The sequence below is a fragment of the Topomyia yanbarensis genome, unplaced genomic scaffold, assembly GCF_030247195.1.
Source record: "Topomyia yanbarensis strain Yona2022 unplaced genomic scaffold, ASM3024719v1 HiC_scaffold_556, whole genome shotgun sequence".
In the NCBI taxonomy this organism is placed as follows: domain Eukaryota; kingdom Metazoa; phylum Arthropoda; class Insecta; order Diptera; family Culicidae; genus Topomyia; species Topomyia yanbarensis.
Genome location: NW_026683776.1, coordinates 1 through 21,101, shown reverse-complemented (window position 1 = coordinate 21,101; position 21,101 = coordinate 1). Strand labels below are relative to the sequence as shown.

The window sequence follows — 21,101 nt, the reverse complement described above, 5'->3', positions numbered from 1 at the left end:
GGGGTGGGCGTAGTTGGTAAATAGACTGCCTTGTACGCAGCGCACCTGGGTTCGAGTCCCGACCTCGCACATAGGGTTAGAAATTTTTCATAAGAGATTTTTCTAACCCGATGAGGCGAATGACCTTAAGGTTAAAACCTCTATAATCGAAATAAATAACAAAAAACTTGACATGGTTATACAACGTCGCATTTTGTGTTTCCACTTTGTCTCATCAGTAGCATAGCATACTGTCTTGGTCGCAAGCTAGAAACTTGTTGTATCGGGAAGACCAGAAATTCTGATGTGCTGGTGAGATAGTCTAGTCGAAAAGTTGTTTTCGGCTACCGAGTCAACGCATATTCCCTTAAGGGGGTTTCCACTTTAAATAGAAAAGAAAACCGATATTTTTCGCTCAATCTACAGGAAATCTCTCTAAAAGCATTTGTGATAATTTTCAGCATAAAATTCGAAAGAGTACGGAGGTTATTTCAGGAAATGTGTTGATGTGTGTAACTGATAGGGTTGTTACTCCCAGCACTTATGAGACGCTACACTTCTCATGGAAGTCTTGCGAACGTGAGCTACCGTCAAGAAAACACCTGTTTGACCTCCAAGTAAAACCCACTTTATTCCGGATATCGATGTCACTTTTATTCGGTTTTCGTATTCGTTACCCTTTTCCTTCCACTTTCTTAGGCTACTCGCAACTATACCGCGCGTTTTATAGCAATTTGCGGGTCGTAACACTACTGCGGTCTAGCACGCTCCACAGTGGGGCCGGGCCGGACAAAACCCCCAAAATTTATTGTTAATTTTTAACCTTTTATATTTTTTCCTAAATGTGCCATACATAAAGCAGTATTCGCCAAATTTTTAAGTCAATCGATTGATAAATGTAAGTGCCACATTTTTTTTTTGAACCGTGCAAGGTCTTGGAAATCTGCAAGAATTTGAGTGACAAAAAGCTTTTGTTCATTATAATTCATCTCGCTTTAAGGGGTTATATTAGACCGGCAACAATTTTGACCTTTTTTGGAACTGGTAATTGGATGCAAAAATCATATGCAAAATATGAGCTTTTTCCGATAGCTCTAGTTCACTTACAAGAGGTTCCAAGTTTCTATAGTAATATGTAATAAATAAATAAAATAATATATATGGAATCTCGGAAATAAAAACTTAAATTCCAATAAAAATTTTCATAGTAAATCTGCATACCTCAGAACTAACGGTCGCATAGTTTATTTTATAACGAATAGTTTTGTTGAAGATCGCATATTGATTGGAGGTTCCCTGACAAAGTTATTTAACTTTGAAGACCAACCCATTTTTTTAAATTTCCTATTCTAAGCATGTGCGAGAAAGAGAGGCATAACTTTATATGAGAAGATCTTCATACTGCAAAATCGGTTCAATTTGCAGCCTTCGGCAATGTTGATCCTTACACCTTAAGCTATATTTCTGCAGATTTTGGGATGCACAAGATGATAGTGGAATTTTGTACTGAATTTATTGTTTCAATTGCCTTTTTTTCATATATTTTCACATACAAACTTGAAAATTATTGTGAGTAAATTAGAGTTTGCGAAAAAATCTCATATTTGACAAGTGGTATTTGAATCCAATTACCGCTAAATTTAACAGTGTTCCGCAAAAAAGTCAAAATTTTTGCCGGTCTATTATATATGTTGAGACGCGGGAAGAAAGGGAATAGTTTGAATTTTTCTAAAGTTATGTAGCCATATTTTTATGAAATACTTGTTATACGTTTAGCGTAGTACAATGTCCAATTTGCAAAATCCACTTGAGAAAATAAAAAATATTAACAATTGTCGAAGCTATAGCAATTTCCGCAAAACGCGTTTTTTTTCAAAGAGGTTTGCCGTGACTACGATTCCAGTCCAACAGCTCAACAGAAACAAACTAAAAAAATCATTAGTATATGTACCTGTGGTGTTCTTGAACGATCGGTTAAAAACAAAATTTCTTCTTTTTGGAAACGGGGACGATTTTTCCAAAAAAATCACTATTTTCACCTGAAAAAAATATTTAAAAAATCATACAATAATACGAAAATTTTGACGAAAAAATGGAATCGTTCAAGGACACGGCAGTTAAATTACGAACAAGTCAAAAAAAAGTTTTGAGATCGGTTGAAAACTTTTCCGGCTATCGTAGTCACGCTTTTGGGAAACATGATTTCGAGATAATCGCGTTTAAAGTTTCAAGTATAAGCAACACCTCCTTAAGAGAGCAAGATGAAAAACGCTATAACTTTGGGTCCACTGCTCCGATCTCTATGAAAATTGGAGGTAACATTCTTAAGAACCTGAGCTTTACGATAGAATAAAAAAAATCGATTTTTTGGCCGACCTCAACATATAAAAAGGACCATCCATAAATGACGTAGCATTATATGGTGGAGGGGGGAGTTTTGTATTTTATGATGATGTGTTACGACAGGGGGGGGGGGGTAAGGGGTCATGTCATGCTACGTAGCTTTTTTAAAGGGGAATAGGGGTTGACCTGATGTCACGACAATCTTACCCGGGTGAGGGTTACCGTCAAGCTACGTAATTATCAGGGGGGGTATATTGAATTTTGTGACGAAATGCTACGATGGGGGAGGGGGGTGTTAAAAATCACTAAAAAAAATGCTACGTCATTTATGGATCATCCCTAACCCCTTAATATGTACTACAATGATAATTTCAATAGAAAATCATCTCAGAAATACAATGGTGTATTTCGATTTGAGAAATAATGAGTATTTAAAAAGTTGCCAATGAAATCCATATAACTATGGTCTTTAACGCGGACTTATTTACATTCAGAGTGTCATCTCTTTATCGGTAAAAGCGTGTTGAAGGGTCTCATCTAGTACAACTGACGTAGAATTTTATCGAGTTTTCAAAAATCATAGTGTCGTCTTGCACCATTTTGCCCCGAAGGTTGATAATTGGTAATTTGTAAAATTAGTTTTTTAATGGAGATGCATGGTTTTTTTTATTTCGTGAAGTTTTGAATTATTATTCACCAGTGGATTTCTTTTTCTGAATGCTGCTTGTAATCTCAGGGTTTGAGGCGATTTCCTTGATTCAAATATAAGTATTCCTTATCCGTCTTGCAACTATGGTTCGTGTTTCTACATTCTTACAGTTATCAGAGCATCTGTTTTGAAAAGTTAATAATTCACTTTTTCGAAATTTAAAAAAAAAAACTTTTAGAACCAGCCTAGGTTGTCTAATTTTCATTTTAGCATCCTAATTCAATCAAAATCGAGTTCAGCGCACCAAAATTACCCTTAGATGATATTTTCAGACATTTTAAACTACTTTTGAGATTTTGTCCAGCTTTTGTATGGAGTGGATCCACTGTGCGTTCTGGAGATTTTCAAGGGTACACCGAAAGGCCCTGTTTGTCTCTTTTTAAATTAATCGTTGACTGCTTTCGTAGTCACACAATTGCAACTTCACTTAAACATTTCTGAAACTTTTATTCTCCTTGCTTCACTATTTTTCTATGTGCTTCATTTTTTTTCGTTTTTGCGTTTCTCATATAGGAAGGATACGCAATCACTCTAAAACCGCGTTTTCAAACCTCACTCACTTGTCTCAGAGATGGCTGATCCGAATCGCTGACTTGACTTCAAATGAAAGGTATAACGCTCCCATAAGACTTCCGGTACCGGATTTACGGGTTGAAGAGTGCGGTAACCCAGCAATTTCCCATATAAAATGGTAACACCATGATGTCCAAATGGTGTAATACATATTAAAAAAGATGCAACATAACTCGGATTTGCGGGTCTATAAGTCACTAATGATCACTCTAAGCAGCTTTGACCACATTGGCCACCTATTAAGGTTCTTGATGATCCCGGGTACTTTCCAAGTTTACACCTTTTTCTCAGGGAATTCTTGACCGATTTTTATAAACTTGGTTTGAAATGAAAGATACAATGGCAGTCCAGCCATTGAATTTCATTCATATCTGACATTTGGTTCCGGAGTTGCAGGTTGGTTATTGCGGCCCCATATAAACCGGTACAAACGTAATACTTCAAATGCTAAAAATCCATTTCTATTCGCAAGTCTAGATCGCATCATTTCTATTTGCAAGTCTAGATCAATAATGGCCAATCAAAGATGCTTTGAATATAATGTCCACTATCGAGAGTTCCGGAATTTTCGGGTTCTGGATGTATTCCAGAATTAGTCACATCGATTACTCGGTGATGACATAACCGATTTTCATAAACCAATTCTCAAATGGCCATCTCTTTCTACATCAACCATCGCCCCTCCCACCCCTTTGAGCTATATTCTCTTCATTCGCCATATACACTTTTTAGAGAATTTCGTCCCATAGCCATATATTATAAGTGAATATGGAGTCGCTGAGCTCAATTTGATATCGAAAAGATCGGATCAATTCATCTTATAGTGATATATTGATTTTGTCACACATTTTATGATATAAGTTTTGCCAATAGTTGGTGATAAATACGAATGAGAACATATACAAACTATCCGATTTCATTATCGTCAATTCGGTTCTTGCGGATTAGATTTCAATGTACTTTAGTGAACTGTAACTTTTTTTACTACAAATTTTATATTAGATGATAGAATCTATCGACATAACTTTCGGCTATCAACACGGTATCGTTTGTTGGTTTTAATTGACGATTTTATTAATTGTGTGTTTAGGCTAGCCTCAATTCGATTGATTTCTTAGCTGTGTTTTCGATTTAGGTATAACACTTATCATCTTATCACTTAGAAAAAAGCGCTTCTTTTACAATCTAGCTAAATATTAAAAGACGCCTTTCCACAATTTATTTTCTAATTATGTATTGATGCCTTATTAGCTTAGTGTCGACTATCAGAGATAGTACTTCATCGGCATTTAACTTCGCAAATTCTGTAGCATAGGCCCTCATGTTAATTAGCAGACAATTCTAATACAGTGAAGATCCGTTTTTAACAGCCCTTTGGTGAATTTTAGGCTATTAAAACGAAAACATTGAGAAAATCGGGACATATATTTTTCTTTCTTTTAAACAAACTGATTCTCTTAAAATATTCTTCTTTAGCCCCTAGCAGGGATGCCAAAGGTACTGGTAAACTACAGTTTTTCGGTATATTTACATTTGCACAAGCCGTACAGCCCGCTACAGCGACGCATCACTACAGCTCTTGCCAGAACGGTAGCCAAACCGAGTACATTTTCCCGTAGAGCAGTAGAATACATTTTTGTTTTGCTGCTGTACTCCGACTGCTCGGTGAGAGTGTCGCGTAGTAAAGTTTGTTCTCTCGCTTTGTACACTTTTCTCTGCGTAGTCAAAGGGAGAGGCCCGCACACGAAAGCGTTGATGCCGGTCGTGGCGCAAACGAACCCCATTTATTTTTGTCGTTTTTCATTGAAAATATTGAATAGATTAAAAATATTAAAAAGTGTAAAATATGGAAAGAGAAGCTGTATCGCTCGCGTCTGGTGGCTGTACTGGGGGCAGTATGTATTTCTTTGTCATGTTACTGCTTTGCTTACAGACTGCCGTACAGCGCTAGGCGTCCTGCAATAGCGAACGACAGCAGCGACGAAAGAGAAATGAGAATGTAGGCAGAAAAATTACAGCCGCAGAAAAGGTAGGCATTTTGCATCCTTGGTCCCTAGATAGCGCAAAATTTTAAATAAAATTAAAATTTGGATTTTTCATATTTAGGATCTCTAAGATAAGAATAATATGCTGAAGAAAAAATTTATTCGAATCCAAATTGGTTCGTCTGCTACAGCCCATCAAACTACCAACTATCAATTTTCATATGAGGCTGACAAAATCGGGTCAAAAAGCTGACAAAATCGGGTCTTCACTGTAATCTATCAATCGTACAATGTAATGGTATCGTTCTCTCTATAATGTAGATATGTGCATTGAAGGTACCTTGCTTGAAATAGTAACAAACATGACAACAATGTTCTATAAATACCTTCTTGTCTCATTGTACTCTCTGAGAAATCGATCGTTGGTAACACACGTCTATAGCGATCTAGTCACACCATTTGATCACATTCAAATTGATGTTCTTTGTGTGTTGCAAACATCTCGAATAAGTAAATATCATATTAGATTTTGTTCTACTTGCTTCCGTACATTTCTGGAGAGCCAGTTTATAAAAGGAGCAAATGAGTTATTTTCCACCATTAATTTTTTCCTAATACACTAGTTATAACACTATTTGTTACTTGTATGAACTTGTCAGCTTCAGATTCGTCTAAATCTGAAAAAATCGGATCCATCCAGATTTTGAAAGTATATATTTTAGCTAATTGTCAGCTAATAATTGTTGCTGAAAAAATACTATTATTGTTAAAGTGTTATGCGAACAGCATCTTCTTGAATATATCCAAACATGCTTACCATGATCTTGAACATCTATTACGAAAAAATATTTACACAGCCAAACTAAAAATGATGAGCAGTCAACCGTTTGGCGGAGCTACAACAACCTACAGTACTGCTTTCATTAGTTGATATCTCAAATCAATCCACCTATCAAATACGTCATTACGAAGCAAAGCTACTCTGCAATACCAATAGGAAATTATTTTGGCTTGGAAATATAAATGATTTTTGGCTTTCAAATATACATATTAGGAAATCACTTCAAAAATTGCCCTGCCAATCGAGTCCCAGAGGGCCAAGTTTCACATACTATTCGATTCAATTCGTCAAGACCGCAAAATGTCGGTGGGTGCACGTGTGTGTCAAATAAAACCACGCAGTTTCTCAGAGATGGCTGAGCCGATTTGCACAAACTTAGTTTCAAATGAACGGTTCTAACGCTCCCATAAGCTGCTATTATATGTTTTGTTGGCCCTACTTCCGGTTCCGGAATTACGGGTTGAAGACTGCAGCCACATAGCAAACACTCATATAAACTGCCCCATGTCCAAATGATGCAATACATACTGAAACGGATTTAAGGACATTATACATGCGAGCCACAATATAGCTTCTACGCCGCACACACCGCTCTCCCCTGCCTATCCATGTATCTGACATGAGCAAATATAAAAATACGTTTTTCAATGCACTAACCTTGCCGGTGTACCACGAAACTGCTACTTGAGGAAGCTAGACCATTTTCCTATACAATAAACCCGAGTTTTGGACGGAATTCCATCTATAGCTCTTATTTTGTGCGAAAATATCATCCCTCTTCACTTGGGGTTTCTTTTCAAAACGCTTTTATTTTTCTTCTTCCCGTTTTCAGAACACTTTTTCAAATGCATTTTAATCACGCACTACTGAAAAAACACCCGCGAAACTTTAATCGTTTACTAACTAAACTTCAAATTTTCTGCCAATGTGCAGATGACCGAAGGAAAATGTCCGAAAAATCTTATTTGTGCGTTTGAATTTTCACTTCGAATACCATTTTTCTCAATGTAAACAAGCGCGTCGGTGCCTAGCAACAAGGCTTCCACATATCTTCACCTTAATATTACTTGGATTAGAAGGCCTAGATCACTTAAGACCCATTAAAGTAGCTTTGGCCATATTGGCCAACTTTTAGGGGGGTGGAGATAGCGTAGTTGGTAAATCGATTGGCTTGTACGTAGCTCACCTGGGGTCAATTCCCAACCCCGCGTTAGAGATTTTTGTAAAGAGATTTTTCTAACCCGACAAAGAGGTGAATGACCCTAAGGTTAAAACCTCTATAATAAAAACAAAAAAAATAAACACCTATGACGGTTCTTGATACTCTCGGGGAACTAACAAAATTCGTAAGATAATGTCACACCTATTTCTCAGCAAATTTTTGACAAACTTGGTTTCAAATGATAAGTACAACCCACCCATTGATCTGACTTTTAATTTCGGAGTTACTACGGTTATATAGGAATTTAAACCGAAACAAGGTACCGAGCATATTCCTGAATTAAAGTCACATCGGGTTCGGTGATGACTGAACCCATTTTCACCAACTAGGCCTCTCTCAAATACTCCTTTTACAGTTATAATCCCTTTCTCCTCCCACTGCATTCCAAAATATGTTAACACTAAGACAACATTTAACTCATATAAAATATTAAAACTCATAACTTAAATATTATATTTTTTGTTCCAAGGACGTCATCGTCAACATGTTACTCGTCAGGTTCGTGGTAGTCTCAAGAAGGGCCACAAACTCAAGTATATGAACTATCGAGGCATAATAAACCTCAATGCTTCTTATAAGCAGGCATGCACAATAACGGTGCTGCTCAGTGACCTATTCCTGTACACTGGCTCATAAATTCGGTGGGTGACAGAGCTAATGAAGACTGTCGATTTCAGGGTCAATGACAGTCTTCATTAGCTGACCGAAGCACGATGGGTATTGCGAATCTTTTCTTAAATCCACATTGCGACTTTTCAGCCATGCGCCACCGGGCCGTGCGTTGAGTTACGCGCCCATCTAGTTTGCATCAGTGCGAGTTGACGTTTTGACGTTTGTTTTTGTTTCGATCGCACTCGTGTGTATCCCATATAGCAAGAACTCGACGAAATGCTAGATTATCTCGAGATAGACAATAATGAACTAAAAATTAGACATCAGACGAAATTAAATTTAAATTAAATTAAATCGATCAAATGTGTTGGGGCGGTCAGCTGCCTTTATGTGTGATTCTCGCTTTGCAGGCAGGGTACGATCATCGTCGCCAGTGGAATAATCATATGTTCTTTCTGGGATGTCATCATACCCAGGGATAGCATAAGGTTTAGTGCATTGGACCGGAGTCTCAAAGGTTGTGAGTTTGAATCTCGCCTATGAGGGGATTTTTTCACATGATTGCTTAGCTTCAGTCACCATTTTCGATCGTTTTTCCCCGTTGGGTACCACCAGTCCTAAATAAGGTATTGGCACTTAAGTCAAAAACCAAAAAATGAATTATTAGCATATTTCTTGCTTTGTCCTATTCTTTCGCTCCATAGCTTACACTACTGCACCGTACTAGCTCATCGGACAAGCTTACCGTTCCAGCCACTGAGTTAACTCGTGCTAACTCACTAAGCTAGCTCACCGAGGTTACTCGTGCCAGCTTACCGAGCTAACTCATGGTGCTAGATCATCGTGTTAACTCGTTGTGCTAGCTCATCGTGTTAGCTCTTCGAATCCTACAGCTCGAGCACGAAGGTTACCTAGCACGAGCGGTGTCAGTGCTTATTGCTTTTGGTTCGTTCAAAGCGGCATTCTAACGATAGATGAAATAATGCAGGGCGATGCGCTTATGTATTATACAAATACAAATAGATACATCGTCCTCAAAGGCTTGATACGAAGGTCTAATATGCAAACGAACGAAACCATCATAACGAGATGTAACATGGCTTTGTAGACGATCTCGACATCATTGTCATTAAGCGCAGAGCAGTTCATGCCTTTTAAAAAGGGGCAGTGAGAATTGGATTGAATATAAATTCAGACAAGACAAAACAGGATAGCTGGTAGAGCGCCAGGCATTCGAAACAGCGTTGATTCCGAGGTAGAGATTGATACAAGGTTTTTGAGGATTTCATATATCTTGAATCACTAGCGACATGTGATAATGCGTTTTGCGGTTGAAAATAGGGCTTTTGTTTATTTGTTATATGTGTTGCTTAAACTAATTACATTTCAGGATATAAAATATTTTAGCTTTTATCGAATTCCTCGTCAGGTCAAAAGCCGTCGCCATACTGTTAACAATACGCTGAAGTCCGGTAACAGCGCTCTGGCGACCATAGTTGGTTCTCGTGTGTGGTGCTCGCAGAAGAGAGTTATTGCAAGGGGTTTCCAACAGTATTGATTACATGTCACTCTCGAAAAAGATTACCTTGATTACTTTATAGTTATTAAGATTATTCCTCCAAAAATCTGAGTAATAATTGATTACTCGTTTACTGTAAAATTCCTCGATTACAGTGGATTACTTGGAATTGAAGAGAGTTCCTGTTGGAATTACTTAAGATTATTCGATTATTTTAAGCGGAAACTAAGCAAGTTTAGCAAATTTATTGTTATTCAAATATATTTATACATTCAAGTTCCGCTAGATCATATGACCAATTTTTCCGGTGCAATAGCAAGAATATGGTTCCACAATAGATCTAAACACTGGTCGCAATGGTTCGTCTCCAACAAAAAAACAACAATATGGTGAGCTGTTGTGACGTATCATAATTCGACGAATCCTCTGATTTCGGTATATTGAGTCAAAATTTTGCCGCTTTCTATGAAATGCTTCCGTTTATGTCTTGGAATTAGCAGCAATTTGGTATATCCTTGAGATCATTGAAATCCTGTCCATGGACCGTTACTTCAAAGTTACAGGTAGTCTGAGTTCTAAAGAGGCCTTCTGTTCCATGAAGCGTGAAAAGCACTCCTCGTATTTTCTAGAGAAACATGGAAACTCCCAAGTACTTTATCTGAAAATTCGTACCACCCTTATACCATTCCGAATAACCAGAAGGCGCAAAGGTGATCGCAAGTGCTTTTTACGAATTAACTTTAACAATTTTTGCGTTTTTCCCTCGTCAGCGGACACCTGAAAGATAGCAAATCTCGTGGAGCAGTAGAGACTTAGGAAGGCGGCTACATTCTATTATCCCAAAAGTGTCGACGAAGCCCTGTTTCAATGGGATGGATATGGGTTGTGAATTAAACCGTTTGATACCCCGGCTAATGGCAAATCATTATGCATTGGATTCGCATTCCTGGCATATTGGGGTTGTGAAGAACGATGTTTGAGCTTGTGGTGACGATTATCACGGCATCAAACATGTTGTCTGGTCATGCGACGAGTATCGTGGTTCCAGATCTCAGCTGAACGATTTCTTTGTCTTTGTTTTTCCAAATAATATTTTGCTCGCCTACAAAATACTGTGAAGTGTTGTCGCCTAGTTTTAATTATAAAATCAAAGAATTTTTCTTGTTAAAAATACTAAAACGTATTCAAAGTTATCAAAGAGGTTTCCAAATGCCTCTCTTAGTCTTAGTAACACTCAAGTTGTGCTTAGGTCTTAAGAAATTTGTATATCATCAATATTCCTAGTTTGAAACTTTCCATTGAATTATAATTAAATTGTAAAACAATTAACGTAAACGTGTCAATTAAAATAAACAGTCAGAATAAAAAAAGAATCGCCACGGACGAACTTAAATAAATACTTCATTTGCGTCAAAGCACAACATTTAATGTGCTACCGTTTGTTTATATTGGGATCAACGCAACGTTTCCAAATGTATTATCAAGAGCTGTAATTATCTTGAAAAAAATAATAATAGTTTGAAAATCTAAATACATCGTATTTTAATAATGCAATACATTGAAATTTGAAATGGAGTAGAAATTTTTGTAGAATGTAACTAAAAGATTCAATATTTTGCCCTGTAGTCCCCTAACAAGACAAGTCAACTGCTAAATTTTGTATTTTTAAACACACTGTGAAGTTTTCAAGGGTCTTTTTGACGATGAGTCGTTAAAAGCAGCATGAGGCATGCAAACGTTTCTCCTTCAGTTGACATAAGTCTAGCAATGATCGAAATTCACGGATTAGATTTTTCCTGGAACTTAATTAAAACGACTCAATAGATAAAAATTGGATGAAAAGTCGTGTGAAAAATGAAAATAAATGTTTTATCAAATGCATTTAAATTACATTTTGAAAAATATTGTGGAGGTGTACCCAAAACGTCACTTTACAACTTTTTACTAAATAAAAATATTAAAGATATTATTACGTATCGGGCTCACCACGAGTTAAAAACATTAGGCTATAAAATATAAAGGTCATCACGCGCGATGTGATCAAGGCACGCTTAATCGACCTTAACGGATTTTAACCAATTTAAGAGAAATTATTCATCTAAGGCTAATACATCTCAATCCCAATTTTGTGCCAATCTAACCACCCCTCGGGCCATGGGAACACTCCCGTTTTGACAAATTGATAAAACCTTTGATTTTCTTTTGATTATATCTTAGGTTCTATTTACTCTAAAATTAAACCGCGAGTCACTTTTTGAAGGAAATTGTTCAAGACGTCTAGAAAAAAATATTAGTTTTTAGCGGCAGTGCAGCCAACTATGCAGTTTTTTCAGTTAACAAATTAAAGTTCATTTTTCTCGCAATACATATATTTTAAATCTGAATATTTTAATTTCATTGTGTTCCTGGGACATTTTTACTAAAAACACTTATAATCTCAATATAATGTGAGCCAAGGGTACCACGGGCGCAAGGACAAAAATCCAACTATAGTATACTGAGTTCACACATCATTTATCGTGAAATACACGGGAAATGACAAAAAACTACGTTTTTGTTTTGCCTCTAGCAGATCAGTGTAGAGTTTTATGTCCATTTGAAGATTTTCTCAATATTTGTCGATAAAATTGGAATTATACATGGTAAAATGCTAGTTATTTTTCTTCACGGTGTATCTCGGGATTGGTTCAAATTATATTCAGATTATAAGTGGTTTTTATGCAAAAACCTTTGAGGAACACGATGAAATTATTTTTTTTTTTTAAATAAAAAAGATTTGCAACGTGAGAAAAATGAACTTTTAATTTTTACCTGGAATAATAGCATAGTTGGCAGCACTACCGCTAAAAACTTATATTTTTTCTAAACTCCTCGAACAATTTTATTCTAAAAACATATTGCGGTATGATTTTAATGTAAATAGAAAATCAAAAGAAAATCAAGGCAATTTGCCAAAACGGGGGGGGGGGGGGGGTTCCAATGAGCCGAAGAGTGTTTCAATTGACGCAAAATATTATATTTCTATATATTAGCCACGGATGATTACTCCAAAATTGGTTCAAATCTGTGCAGGTCGATTCCAAGTTTCCACCTTTTTTTGATCAATTATTTTTATGTGACAACGGTCCCTTGCGCCCAAAATAAAATATGTTTCGAAATCAAAAAACACAAATGGGAATGTATATCAGAATGACCCTGTAAGATGTCAAAAAGTAGGCACAATCCTGTTTGTGAGAAGATTATCATATAACCCAGTTTATCATTAACCCCTTTATGCCCACGATATTTATAAACCACTTTTGCACACTTGAAACCCGCTTTGTAAAAGGCTGCAGCCAGTGCATTCTGCTAAATAGAACACGAGAGAGCACCTTGTAGATGGCATTGAGGATCGTTATGCCTCGATAGTTAGTACACTCGAGTTTGTGGCCTGATATACTCTGAAATACAGGTTCCGACTGAAATTGAAGTATAGGCGAGTCTTATTAAGCCTCAAGTTAAATGTCTTGTGAATTTCATATATAGAATAACTAAAAAATATTTTAAAAATGAAAACAAGAATGAAAAATCGTAGTTTCAAATTACTTTACGATTACTTTATGATTAATTGATTACATCGTATCCATGGTTGATGACACGAATTATTTTAAGAATAAAGAAAATTGCCTTGATTTTTAATTATTACCAATAAAATCAATGGATTACTGAATTATTTCGGAAAATCAAAGTAATTCTTGATCAAGTATCACTATGTAGGCTTGTTGGAAACCCCTTGAGTTATTGCGTCTCGAGTCAAAGAAGGGTAGCTAAGCAGAATCGAATGGCGTTTCCGTGTGAACGTAACGATTGAGCATTTACTCGGGTTTAAAACCATTCTGTTTAGATCACACCGCGTACAAAAGCTTTCCAGTTCACTCTGAAGAAACTAGGCATCGGTTTTATCTCGTACTTGCCGAAAAAATTCATGTCGGCGAAAGAAAGGCGGGGTCCTTGTAATTTGATATTGACGTCTTTAAAGTAGAGGAGAAATATTACTGGACCGAGATGGCTTCCTTGTGGGATGCTGGATGTAGCGAAGAATGGGCTAGATAAACAGTCTTTAATGCTGGTTTGGAGTTGCCTTCCATCGATATAGGAACGAAACCAGCGCAAAAGTTGTCCATGAATACCGAGTATGGCCAGCTTCGCTATTGCGATATAATGATTTTGGCGAAGGCCGCAGACAAATGTATGCTTCCATATTCGCGCAATCAGTTAAAGCTCCTTAGTCTACAAACGCGAAAATAACTTGCTGTATACAAATCGTTGATGCTCCATGTTACTCTTTAACGCCTAATGAAGCAAAGGTGTTAAAGGAAGCAAACCATCGAGTGCTCAGTGTGTTCGAGAGAAGATTTCTAAGTTCAATACTCGGCGGCACAGTAGAAAATAAAGATCGGTGCAGATGCATGAACCACGAGTTGTATACAAACATGCCGCCATCGGATAGCTAATTTAACACGGTAGACTACAGTGGATGGAGCATTTAGCGCGAATGGCGGAAGAGAGACCAACTGCGCAGCAAACCCCGCAATTACCGGATGTTTGCAATCGAGAAAGAAGCGCATGGGTGTCAGATTTGTGGCCCAAGATCGAATAACCTGGAAATCTAAAACACATGCGGTCATGATTCGGAACAAAAAAAAATTAAAATTAAAATCAATTTTTTTTAAATAGCCCTCCTCTTACCCCCACACCAAAAAGCTCACAAACGGAGCCCCCTGGTAGTGGACACATCAGTTCTCAGCGTACAAAAAAAGGTCAGCACAACAAAACAAAGTTACGAATCGCGGAAACGCTGAGAACAAAAAAAACAATACGAGACCGACAAAACACAAAATTTGACAAGAAGCTACGGCGAGTACCCAGCGGAAAAGAATCCTTTTAAGGGTCCCATCGTAGCTTTGCAGGAAGCTTATAATAATTTAAATTTATTTATTACTTATTGCTAGAAAAAATGCATTTATCAATTGTTTTTATTAAAAAAAATGTTAACCAATTATAGCTAAAGGAATAAGCTCGATTGGTGGTGAACGAAGTTTATATTAAAAATTCTCCTATTTTATTTTTTAAAATTAGTTTCAATTTTGCTTGGAAACGAGTGCGACATGTTATTTGCTTTACATCAGTAGGAAGCTGGTTGAATAACTTAGGTCCGATGAAAGAAATGCGTCTTTGACCAAGGTTCGTGGATACTCTGGAGTATAATAAATGATTGGTTTGTCTAGTACTGCGAGCTCGAATGCCTGTTGTAAATTGTTTGATGTTTTCTCTATACGTTGAATATCTATAACATAATAGCGTATTCGTTTTCACTGCAAAATAGCGATGGATTGATTACACACAAGTTTGAATGAGTGTAACATCGACTAAATCGGGGCAATGCACTAACAGAAACGAAAATGCTTTAAGATTAGTCCAGAAAGATTTAGACAACAGGACCCTCTACCATTCACGCATCCAAAAATATGCAAAACTCAATTCCAACACATGTTTAAAACTTTATTCTTAATTTAAAGAAAAAATGTACATTTGATTACAACCACTTGTAGACTAATGTGGCACGTCTATATAGCAGCGTTGTAGAAAACAAATCAAATAAAACACTTTAAAAAATAAACTATATCTGGCAAACAATATACTAATATTTACTTTCACCGATTTTTCGTAATGTCTTTCCCTTAATATAATAAAAACTCATTTTAAGCATAATACGAGGGTGGAATTGTTAAATCGCTCAGCACAGCCAGTTGATCTTCGGTAAATTTGAGCTGATGAACTTCCCAGTTGTCGTGATGTGTACGTTTAAAATCTCCCATCGTTTTACGTATCGTGGCCTGCAACAAACGCATTCGATTTTTTATTTTATATTTACATTGATCTACTAATTGCAACTTACTGGAATTGGCTGCGGATCATTCAGATGTGCGCCCAAATGTTCAAACACATTCGGAACAAATTCGGGCACTTCATACGGATACGCTGATATAAAGGCACATAATCCGAGAACGCCGGAATGACGAGATCGCACCGCATTCGCTTCCACTCTGCAAAATAAACAAGTTTATCATATTTACAATGACACGCATTTGAGGAATCATTACGAACCCATCATTCTTGCTGACTTCGTTTGAACAGCTCGGGGTGACCTTCAGCCTCCTGGCTTTGATCATCTTTGTTCGACACTTGTTTTTAAACAAATCCAACAGCTCGTCGGTAGCTGTCAAAAATGAGCAGTGTAGAAGACCGCAAAGTACCTCCGCAGCCTTTTCTCTAACCTCCACCACATTGTCCTCCAGCAAGCGTAGAACGATTTCCTGGATTTTCGCTTTCCATTGATCCTTGCTTAAAATTATTGTCATATTGTAGAACACCAAAACCTGTAGTACATCGATGACCGCTCGTCGAGCCGACCAGGAAGACATTTTAGAGATTTCGTCAATCTTGGCCAACGCAGCCTCCATGCAGGGTTCCAATGTGAGAGCCTGTGAAATCATAGCCAGAAACATGGTGCAGATTTCCGCTAGCTCTTGGTCCTGCTCGTTACGCTCCAATCGACAGGCAATCGGCAGCAGCTCAAAGAACTCAATTTCGTTACCATTCGAGCAACGGTTGATGGTGCAAGTAAGCCACTGCGCGACTGTTGAAAACGAAAAAAAAGCTATACTGTAAAATGCAATAGGCATGACAGAATTGTAAATAAAATTTTGGACGAAACCTCGGAATCCTGAAAAAAGATTCTCGAATGTTTTTGGTGTTAGAACACTTTTTTTAACTCACCAGTTTTGAACAATCGTACAGCTACTTCGTACTCGCTATCTTTCTGCTTTGTACTGCTGGTCTCCTGTCCAGAATCTCCTTCCACTTCCATTTTATCAACAACGATAGGAGAATGCTCTTCGTCCAGCAGCACAGCCAGCCTCGGCTTCACGTACATGATCATATCCTTTATCTTCGGCGACAGCCCCAAACTTCGTACGCCGTCGAACCGCAAATCGGCTTCAAAAATATTGATCAGAGTACTACCTAATCGTTCTCGTACGTTCTGGAACGAATGATTCAGATACGGCCGAAGATACTCGAGTAACCTTTTGGCAACACTCGTCATTCTCCAGACGTGTTGATTGAAAGCTCCCTGTAGACAATAAAGTCGATTGCAGTCGATAAAGCTAGTCGTTTCTTGAAGGGGATCTTCCAGCAGGATCTCATGCAACCAATACTGCTTAGAGGGATCCATGTTCTCCGCAGCTGTCGCAAAACAGGTACCCCAATACACGTCCGTATCCACCGTGACATTGTTCAACGCCAACCGAATCAAAGGAACTAATTCCCCATACATTTTGGCAGTTTTATCGAACGGCCAATGCTTTGCTCCTCTCATTATTCCAGCCATTATCTCAGCAGCACATCGATGGCTGCTTTCCGAAGCTTTGTCGTCAATAAGTGGCCGTAAGTGCTGAATAAACTTGCTAAAAAATAAGTCCCCAAATGTGTTGGCTAGTCCTTTGAGGAGACAAAATCGATTTCGGTTAAATTTGTCTCGTCCTTTCTTCTCCTCCAGTGACCAAAATTTGATCAGTTTGTCCACATTTTCTTGTACATTGAAGAACTGAAAAATAATCTTTTCACTCTCGTTCATCTCTTCCAGGGAACGGTCCAGTTTTGGCTGATCCTGGCTGGGTGCGTAAACAGTAAAATTGTTGCTCCATCCAAAGAACCCATCCGTTTTGTACATGTAACGCGGCTGGTCCCACTCCTCTTGATTTTTTGGTACTTTTTCTAAATCGTACTGGAGCCACATGTTGTCGTCCCTGTAACCCGGTTGAACACTGGATCCATTGGATGGTGTCTTCTCTTGAAGACCAGCTATTTCGTATGGATTTATGACGATTTTTGCGTGTTCGCGTTTTTGCTGTCTAAGTATATGAATCAACAAACAAATAGCCATTTTTCGTTCCTCCAACGAATCGTGAATCAAATTGTTTACAGCAAACTGTGCTACCTCAGCCGGAAAGTTTGTCAATGGATGCACCAGATTGTACAACATTGAAGAGGCCATATAATGGTATCTCCAGTGGAGTTTATCATTCTGGACTGTGGCTAAGATTTGAGTGATTAGTCCGTTATACATTTGCAAGTTCCTTTTGTTTTTGGCTAGCCTGGCTTGTCGACCAGCTTCCAATTCTAACGTGTCTGTTCGGGTTCTTAAAGCTAAACCATACTCGACGCAAGCATCAGAAACTTCCAACTCTGTGGTTGTAGTCGGAAATTCGTTATTGATAACGTCTGTAATGGCGTCCAATAGCTTAACTACTGACGGTTTTTCCGACAGTTTTGATTGTAGTAGAGTAACCCACGTTCGGCTGAGAAACTCCCAATCGTGTTTGATGACCAATCGAGACCGCCGATTCGATACTAGAACAAAGAGGATACCTTTGAACTGCTCGTGATGTTCGTTGGAATCCAGTCGTAGATGTTCTTCTATTTTATCTGCCAAAAGTTTATAGCTATACGAGAATGTTGAAAGCATGGTGAAAAGCTTGCTTTGGGCTGTTGCTCGAACGCTGCTATAGTGAGAGGTTGACAATTCCAGGAGATTCATCATGACTTCAAGGTGTGTGGCGGAAAACAATGGCTGATCCATTTCATCGCGACAGTCTTGCTGCATTATTACTCTGGTAGCAACCACCGCTCGAACGTCCCGCTTATACCTGGTTAATCTGTAAGTCTGGAACTTTTTGGTGTTATTGAATGTTTTGACCTGGTTGTCGAATGCACTATTCGAATGCTTCCGCATAAATATTTTGTCGTATATCATGAGAATAGCTTTCAATGACTTTATATCATCTTCCGACTTCTCCTGAATCTTTCGCTGGAGTGCACTCATGGATCGTATCACAGCTTTCCTAACGTTTCCTCCATCAGGCATCTTGATGCTCAAATCATCAAACCCCCTTGTTACATTCCATCTCATTTCCGTTCGGTCCAAGCATGTTTCGAATAATGTCAACGGTTCCTCGTCGTCCCAATTGGGTAAAAAGTTCGAGCATCTTATCAACGATTGAATGACGGTCACATCCCGATTGATATCGTCTCGACTTATTTCCATCTCATCCGAGCAGTACTTTTGGAAGTTATCTAAAATTGGAATCAAATAACGGTGCATCAACTTCTCGCACACCTTCAATGACACTTGATCCGGAAAACACCAATCTATTTTCCCATCTGGTGACATTTTCTCTCCCCAGCTTTTGATGGGTAAAAATTCCGAAATTGGCTTTTCAAAACTAAGCGGACTATTTTTCACGTCCAACGTTTGCATCGTGGACAGATTGCTCATAAGATTAGCCAACAGAGTAAATCCGTACTTGTTGGCTTGTTTGCATTTAAACTTTAAAATTTTATCTAAAATAGGCAGTATATCATCGACGTATTTTACAACCTCACTGGGATTCCCGCGCATCATATTAGTAAGTAGCAGCAAATAATACAACATCTCATCGTTCTGCTTCTCTACCTCCGCAATATCTTCATGATCTTCCATGTAACGCTCAATCGTCTGCACCACGTAAGGTACCAACGAACGCAATACTTCTTTTCCATGAATTCGAGCAAACACCCTTACTAAACAGCCCACCAGCTGACCCGCAACCTTCGGTTCCAAGAGACGCGTCTTAATAAAATCGATCAACTTTCTAGAAGTCGAATTAAGTATATCCCGTGAGCACTGACCCAAAATTCCATGTGTACATGCTTGAACTAGTGCCTCCGAAATCGATTCCATTTTCGATCGCATCGAATCTGAATCCGACTGCTCCATCCGCACGTTATCCACTGAGCTGCTTTCGATCAGCAGAAATATACGATCCATGTACTGCAGTGCAAAATTTTCGAAATCTGCCGTCTGCTCGCACAACATTCGTTCGTCCTCCGTGAGTTCGTGGTATTGTCCAGCTTTCGAGCAGTCAACGATCGGAATCAAGAACGAGATCGATGTCAAAAAGTGGAATGTGATAGAGGTTTTCTTAAAATCGTTCGGATCGATCCCTGGAAGTGTAGCGAAAAATATCGGAATAACGTGATTCCTTCCCTCTGTATAGCCAAGGTGACCGGAAACCAGTGCTCTAGAAACACCGATGAGACTCTGAAGTGCGGCAGTCATTTTGTGCGGCTCCGTAAGGGAATCCAAGCTAGCGTATACTCGATCGATAATTGTCGGAATGATTAACACAGGTCGCAGATCTGCTAAATGTTGGAAAATTTTTCCCACGTCCTGTGGATTCATCCTTGAATACATCGCCTGGAAAGCAACCGGTTTCATACACTCTACGAAAGCAGTGATACAGTCCTCCGTAAGTTTGTGGCTTTCTGGAATGGGTCGTCTATAGGGATGCTTTCTGTACCGCTCTAAGATCAACCGATCGAAGAAGTACTTGGGCAGCTGAACTAAAATTTCCCCCAGCATCGATACCCACTTGCCCATGTTGGCCGGATGCAGATAGGACTCGATAGTAGCCATAAATTTATTCAGATACTGCTGCGCAGAGCTCCGTGGTCCAAGAACCGATACAATCCAGATAGCGATCGATTGCGGTGACAGATTTTGAAGTTTTGAACTTTTTGTGCTTTTATAGCTGACGGGAAAATCAATCGACCGCAAAATCCGGGCGAACATCGTCGGAATGTGAGCCTCCCAGTCGATGTAGCCTATGTTCTTGAAGCCGACAGTTGCAAAAATCGTCATCATGTCGATTCCCCAGGGTGGATTGTGGTAGGCGTTCCAAATGTTCATGAACTTGTCGAACCACAGATCGTAATCGTGCTCGCAACTGAGAAATATGTGCAACATACCAAACGTATCGATAACCTTGCCCGTGTCCAACGGTTGTAGTTTCGGTAGCAGCTCGTCGAGGATTTCCTGCGTTGAGGAGCGGGGGAAGTACCTGTATAATGATATGAAAATTAGCATACGTTTCTGATTTTGGATCAAATATTTTAAGTAAACAATATTTAACACTTAAATTGGCGTAGTTTTCGTTCCATTTTAAAATAGACAGACAACATGTTATGTTACATGAATTAACAATAATAAACTTGGCTTATGCTCGACTGGGTTGCGGATCCAAGATAGTCTTGGATCATACACATTTAAAACACCACCAGAGTCAATTCTTATTCGGTAGATTTCATGACGCAACCCGCGTTATGGTTTGAATATGGGCAAAATGGTGCATATTGGTGGGAGCGATGTGAGCTGAATTCCAGGCTGTTTGACGTGT

The 21,101-nt window shown here is 38.5% G+C and overlaps 1 protein-coding gene across 1 annotated transcript; it reads right to left on the bottom strand.

Moving 5' to 3' along the window:
• Window positions 1–15,311: 15,311 nt before the first annotated feature.
• LOC131695806 (proteasome activator complex subunit 4B-like) lies at window positions 15,312–20,808 on the bottom strand. Its single transcript, XM_058984336.1, has 4 exons — window positions 16,603–20,808; window positions 15,931–16,462; window positions 15,722–15,869; window positions 15,312–15,659 (listed from the first exon to the last, which is right to left on the bottom strand). Exons 1-4 carry the CDS (start codon window positions 20,789–20,791, stop codon window positions 15,525–15,527), a joined length of 5,004 nt encoding a protein of 1,667 aa, XP_058840319.1. The 5' UTR covers window positions 20,792–20,808; the 3' UTR covers window positions 15,312–15,524.
• Window positions 20,809–21,101: the final 293 nt, after the last annotated feature.

Excerpts from the sequence above, each read along its gene's own strand:
- LOC131695806 (XM_058984336.1), bottom strand. The coding sequence starts at position 20,791 with ATGCTAATTTTCATATCATTATACAGGTACTTCCCCCGCTCCTCAACG. Across the intron at positions 16,463-16,602 it reads TGTACGATTGTTCAAAACTG|TCGCGCAGTGGCTTACTTGC; the intron begins GTGAGTTAAAAA and ends CGTTTTCAACAG. Across the intron at positions 15,870-15,930 it reads GAAGTCAGCAAGAATGATGG|AGTGGAAGCGAATGCGGTGC; the intron begins GTTCGTAATGAT and ends TTTATTTTGCAG.